The sequence below is a fragment of the Chelon labrosus genome, assembly GCF_963514085.1.
Source record: "Chelon labrosus genome assembly, chromosome: 12".
In the NCBI taxonomy this organism is placed as follows: Eukaryota; Metazoa; Chordata; class Actinopteri; order Mugiliformes; family Mugilidae; genus Chelon; species Chelon labrosus.
The window spans coordinates 11,071,610-11,077,633 of record NC_140345.1 but is presented as its reverse complement, the minus strand read 5'-3'; the positions used below and the strand labels follow the sequence as shown (position 1 = coordinate 11,077,633).

Below are 6,024 nucleotides of genomic sequence, written 5' to 3'. Positions count from 1 at the left end.
AGGTCTCACTAACTTTTCCGAGAGCTTTTTCACCAGATCGTGGAGCAGGAACAGTTCCTTCAGTTTTCCTAAACAGTGATCCATCTACCAGAGCTCTGTTACTGTAACACACTGATCAGCCATAACATTATCACCACAGAAAGTGACGTAAATAACACTTGCTTATCTTCATGGCTCCTGCCGTGGGTGGGATGTATTAGGCAACAAGTGAACAGTTTGTCCTCAAAGTTGATGTTAGAAGCAGGGAAAATTGGCAAGGGGAGGGTGTTGACTTGGCCTCTAAATTCCTCAGATAATAATCCAACTGAGCATCTGTGGGAGGTGCTGGACAAACAAGTCTGATCCATTAAGATCCCACCTTGCATCTCGCAAAACTGAAAGGATCTGCTGCCTACGTCTTGGTGCCAGATACCACAGCACAGTCCGTGCCTCGACGGGCCAGGGCTGTTTTGGAAGCAAGAGGTGACCCGAATGATATTAGGCAGGTGGTTATACTGTCAGGCTGATAATGGTGTTTGTTTAGACGATAGGCAGGGTAATGAAAAAGTCGATCTACTTTTTTATTCTATGTTTATTTAACCGCTTTACTTAAAAGCTTTATTCTGTCACGCACTCTTGATTTGTTGACAACATGTTGGCCAAGAAGTCACTGATAGCAGTTGATGCATTTTGCAATACTTTCTCCTGTAAACGAAACGATTATTTTTATACTCCAGTGACTGCAGTTTGCAAACCATGCTTGCTGAGTTTGACAGTATTTCATGCCATGCTGCCGCCGGCTTCCATCCATTCCCGTATGAAGACTTACAACATGTTCCTGATAATGAACATCACGTTCGTACTGTCAAGGTTTCACTGCAACTATGAGCTATTTCTCTACAATTTCACAGCTACCATGGGAATGTAACATTAAATCAGTAAGAGGTACATGATCAAATTCATGTAATCATTTTTTTTTTTTAATCTAAAATGAATCATCAGCTCTGGCCCAAATCTTCTGTAAAAAGACAGCAGGACTGAGAACTGACTGGCTGTGGTTCACCCACATATGGGCCACATGGAAACTCACCCACAAACCAGTTTTCTGTGTGGGCCACATCCGGCCCAAGCTGACGCTCACACAAAACCACCTTGATACATAGATGGACCAGATCTCACACAAACGGCTGGGCTGTATCTGCCGGCCCATCTAGACCCATCATGTCACACATCAAACCGCCACAAACCGAGCCACGACTGGTGGCTGTGGCCCAGATGCTGCAGATGTGCCATGTGGATAGGCAGTAAAATATGTTTACACAGATCTGATGACAACTCTGAGGGATGTCTGTGAAGATTATCCGTCATCCAAGTCGGAAGTTGTTAAGTTTTACATGAGTGGCTGGTGGGAAATTCAAAATAAAAACCTAAACTCCACACCAAACAGTCAGAACTGAAGAAAACACTGTGATGATGGTGAAACACATTCAAAGAAAAACTCACACAAGTCCAGCTGCCATTGCTTTAGCTTTGTTTTAGATAGCTGTGAGAGATGCCGCAACTCTAAAAATTCAGTTTTTTTTTTTTTTTTAGAAAAACAAGCAAGGTGCTTACAAGACAAGGACAAAAACAGTGTAGAACATTGAACAAAATAAACTGTGCTAGTTGTACGTGTTGTGTTGTGTGGGTGGGTGGGTGAAGAGAAAAAAAGTAAATAAATAAATAAATAAAAAAAAAATAAAAACCACAGACTCCATCATAACTCCACAACATAGTTGGACAATGATGGGCAGCTAAATAAAGAATCATAGTTGCTGCTGCAGAGCCGGAGTAATTGATTTCTGACATTATCAAGAACGTCCCAAGACCAGTAGACCAGGTTGTTGTATATCCAAACAAACATGTGGGAACTGGACTTGTCTGAGATGTTTTACCTCTCATCCCAAGTGGCTTCGTTAGTTCAGAGTTGTCGTGTTCAGAAGCCACTTGGGCGACGGTGAAACGCCTTCAAGAAAACTCAAACAAGTCATATTGTCTTTGCTTTAGCTTCGTTTGAGCAAACAACGGAGGATTTTAAACTTTAAAAAGTTCTGATTTAACCACAAACTCCATCAAAGCATCTTTTTTTTTTACATCAAGAATGTAACACAAAAGTGTAAGAATCCCAAGACCGTTGTGGTGCCTTTAGTTACATGTCACCCAGGTCATAGTACATCCAAAAAAACAAAGCTACAACACAGGGAACTGAACTTGTCTGAGATTTTTTAAGATGTTTTTCACTCATTTAAGCAGCTTCGTTAGTTCCTCTGTTCAGAAGCCACTTGGAGGAGTGGTGAGTCCAGTTGCCCTTGCTTTAGGAGACTTAAATGTGTTATTATCAAAGTGTACATGGGTCCTATACATTGTTATAGGCCTAGTTATTTTTAAGACATTAATTATTTTACATTGTCTTGTCCTCTTGTACATCTAGTCCTCTGTAAAATTGTATTAAGTAGCAACAATACTACAATACTAAAGACTATATGCAGGTCTTGAAGGAGGCAGTATTCATATTCAGAGGGTAGTAGGATTTAGGAGCCCACGTATAAATGTTTGCACAGGCGGCTCCTTAACAGGTCAATCCAGCCATGCACCAAGAAGAAATCCAAACGTGTATATATTTCAAATCTGTCAGCAAAATGTAAGCGTGACTTTTTTTTTTTTTTTCATGCTCACTATGATTTATGTATTTACATTTTTAGGTGCTAGATGGAGGAGCGAGGAGGCTGCGCTCTCTGGAACTTCTTAAAAACACTTGATCTCAAAGAATAAATAACCGGGCTCACCGTGGGACTGGCCTGGACCAGCCACAGATTCCCACGACCCCTCCTCTACACACACACACGTACACACAGGCTGCATAGGCGCACAAGCAGCGCGGAGACCGAGAGCGAGGGAGGGAGAGCGAGAGAGAGAGAGAGAGAGAGAGAAGGGGGACACAGAGCAGCTTTGCACCACTTTTAGTAAAGACTGTATTTTACTATAAAAGCTTCATTTCAGGCTCCGCTGTTGCGCTGCACACCGACTCACGCCGCAATGAAACACGTCTTGATCTGAGGAGGAATTATGTGAAAGTGTGGATTACCCCCGCGGATCAAAGTGGAGGTGTGGGAGGAATAACTCGGGGGCTATTTGTTTTGATAATGCCGCGGAGCCAGTTTCTGCTTCGGATTTCCGTCCAAAACAAGGCAAGTACCCACTCTGACTGTGTTCAGACTGCGTTAAAATATCAGGAAGTGAATTAATGTGGTGAGCAACAGTGCTGTCGAGCAACATGAATTCAAATATAAGGTTAAAAATGCATGCGTAAAGGCGCCCCATTGATCCAACTTGAAAGGCTGTTAATCATCTTCTTTATGCGTCCTGCTGAATCGGCTGTTGTGTCCACTTGCCCGGGGGGGGGGAATTAAATCACGAGTTCAGTTGGATCAATCACTGTGATGATGTGACTCCATTTTTATGACTGCAGTGGGATCGTGAAGTGAAATCACAAGGTCCTGCGAGGAGTCAGTCATAGAGATGACGGTGGATGAGTGTTTCAGTAACAGTTCAGTCCGGGTTCAGAGGAGGCTGAGTGGAGAGTCGGTGTTGCTCCACAGAGACACTGGAGGAGCTGCAGAAGGGTTGGCATCTCATTAACTCAGCCACATGTCTTATTAAAGCAGCTATTTCCTGTTGTGTGCACTGCGGAGTAAACTATCGTCTCTCCAACACCCCCAGTACTCTGCCACTGATGCTGCAGTCAACACGTTTCATTCTTGCCTTTTCTCAGCCGTCTTCTCTGTGTCCTCAGTCTGAAGCCAGAGGATGACAGCTGCCAGTCCAGTCTGCAGCCACGCCTCCACCCACTCCACCCCCTCCTCCCCAACCTCACCTGTTTGCCTCCCAGCATGCCACGGACACCTGAGGAGGAGTGAAGCCCTCCAGACCAAACTGCACCTGGGTTCCGCTCCAGGCGTGTGGCTGCTGCTGGGCGTCGTGGTGGTGCTGGTGGGGATGAGCGTAGCAGTGGCCGGCTACGTCTCTGCAGCGCCAAAGCCCGTGGGTGGGCGCGGGAGCACCCACGTCGAGAGGATGAAACTGGCCGGTCCGGTCGTCATGGGAGTGGGCCTCTTCATCTTCATCTGCGCCGCCACGCTGCTGTACGAGAACCGGGACCGGGAAATCCTCAGACGAGAGACACCTGATGACCTTGAGGATCTGAAGGGAGGGAGCTGCTGGGAGGACTCGCAGGAGCAGCCCAGCTTCAGCTGTCAAGAGCAGTGGGAGTGTAAAGACGGGGAGCAGGGATGCTGGGCCACTCCTGCCCACACACCCCCTCTCTCAAACCCTCCTCCTCCTCCTCCTCCTCAGGCAAACATACACAACATCAGCAGCGGAGCATCGCCACCACCTCCTCCTGACGCAGGAGGTAAAGATAACGAAGAGGTGGACAGAAATGAGGAGGAGAAGGAGGGAAGGTCAACGCTGTTGGCCCGAGTTCTGCACCACCAGGAGCCGACTCCTCACCCTCCCTCCCCCTGCCTCTCCATCTCTCGCTCCTCTGTCCACTCAGACTCCTGCAATTCTAGTGAAATCAACTTCAACATACGGACAGATTCCTCAGCGCCGCCTATTAACTGAACCCCCTCCACTGCTACCGTCTCATGAAATATGCATGATGAGACACACTTAAAAGTTTCACGTGCACTCACACAAGACTATGCATTCCTCAATAAACAGATGAAATGTTTGTTGGTATGTTTTAGTGCCTCCAAATGGCGCAGTTGCTCTGACTCATGGTCTGTGAAGGGTGTTTTTGTCCTACATGGTTCTCTGACTCACCCACATTTGAAATGCCGTTTGATGTCAACTCGCCATCTTGTTGTCTCTGACTTCAACCCGTGCCCAAAAGTCCCTAAAGCCACAACTGGTTTGACCATATTTGGACGTGAGGGGGTTTGCGGGAAAGTTATTTGGGTAGCATAGTGGGAGACGGACACACTCCCTCCCCTCTTCTTTCTCTCACTCACACACATCTTCCCTGCAGAAGTCTATATTTCCTTCAGTTAAGAGGATGAGGCAGATTAAGTCTCAAACGAGTCTTTATCTAATCTCACAACCATAGTGTTCTCTGCTCTTTATCTGAGGAAATTCTGTCTCAGTATAAACTAGAGAAGCGCATAAGGCCACACTCCTCTCACTCGACACCTACAGCCACGCTATAAATACCAGCTGGTGCTCGGAACACATGCAAGATCCAGTTTTTACTGTAATTCAACATTTCTTCTCCGGAAACCCCAGAGTGAGTCGCTCGGTTTTCAGCAAAGATCTTAAGGAATTTCAATCAGCGGCTGGATTGAAAGAAAAAGAGCAACAACTTTACAAAAAAAATAAATAAATAAATAAATCTGGCGAGGCTGTTATGAGTTATTCCTGACGTGGCTTAACTGAGAAAAGCGGTCCTGTGAGTCGAGCAATGGAAGGCTCACTCTCCCACCATCCCGACCTTTCATCTCCTCTCTCTTCATCATCTGATTCCTACGCTTTATTCAAATGCTCGATCCTTGGCTGCTGCAAAGCCGAGAAATAGTAGAAAATAGGGCAAAACAATGCTGAGGAAAGTGTTAGCAGGTACAATTAAGCCAAAAGCATGTTTGAAAAGGCTGAGGGGAAGGGGAGGGGGGGGGGATTTTATTTTAATTATCACCAGCATTTTCTCCTCCAGTCTCTAATTACACAAGGGATCAGTCTGAAGGGTTTTATAGGTGCTTTAGGACTGCTGAGTATTTCCTTGTTGTTCGGGCCCATGCTGGGATCCTGCCATCCAGATGACGACCCAGACTAAAGTGTACAGTAATTCGCAGCCACACATTTCGCCCCCTAAAAAAACAGCACCCACCCGTCTCTCACATACACACACACACAGGCTGGGTGGAGGGCGTTATGTCGGTGCAGTGTGCTGTTTTAAGACGCTGTATATGTATGTATATGTTGGAGCAGCAGGGATGAGCGGTGTCTGAATCT

The 6,024-nt window shown here is 46.0% G+C and overlaps 1 protein-coding gene across 1 annotated transcript; it reads left to right on the top strand.

The window, feature by feature from the left end:
* Positions 1-2,981: 2,981 nt before the first annotated feature.
* On the top strand, positions 2,982-4,641 carry LOC311497550 (uncharacterized protein; the record flags this gene model as incomplete). Its single annotated transcript, XM_084557864.1, has 2 exons — positions 2,982-3,206; positions 3,812-4,641. Exon 2 carries the CDS (start codon positions 3,826-3,828, stop codon positions 4,639-4,641), a length of 816 nt encoding a protein of 271 aa, XP_084413990.1. The 5' UTR covers positions 2,982-3,206; positions 3,812-3,825.
* Between the last annotated feature and the right edge of the window lie 1,383 nt (positions 4,642-6,024).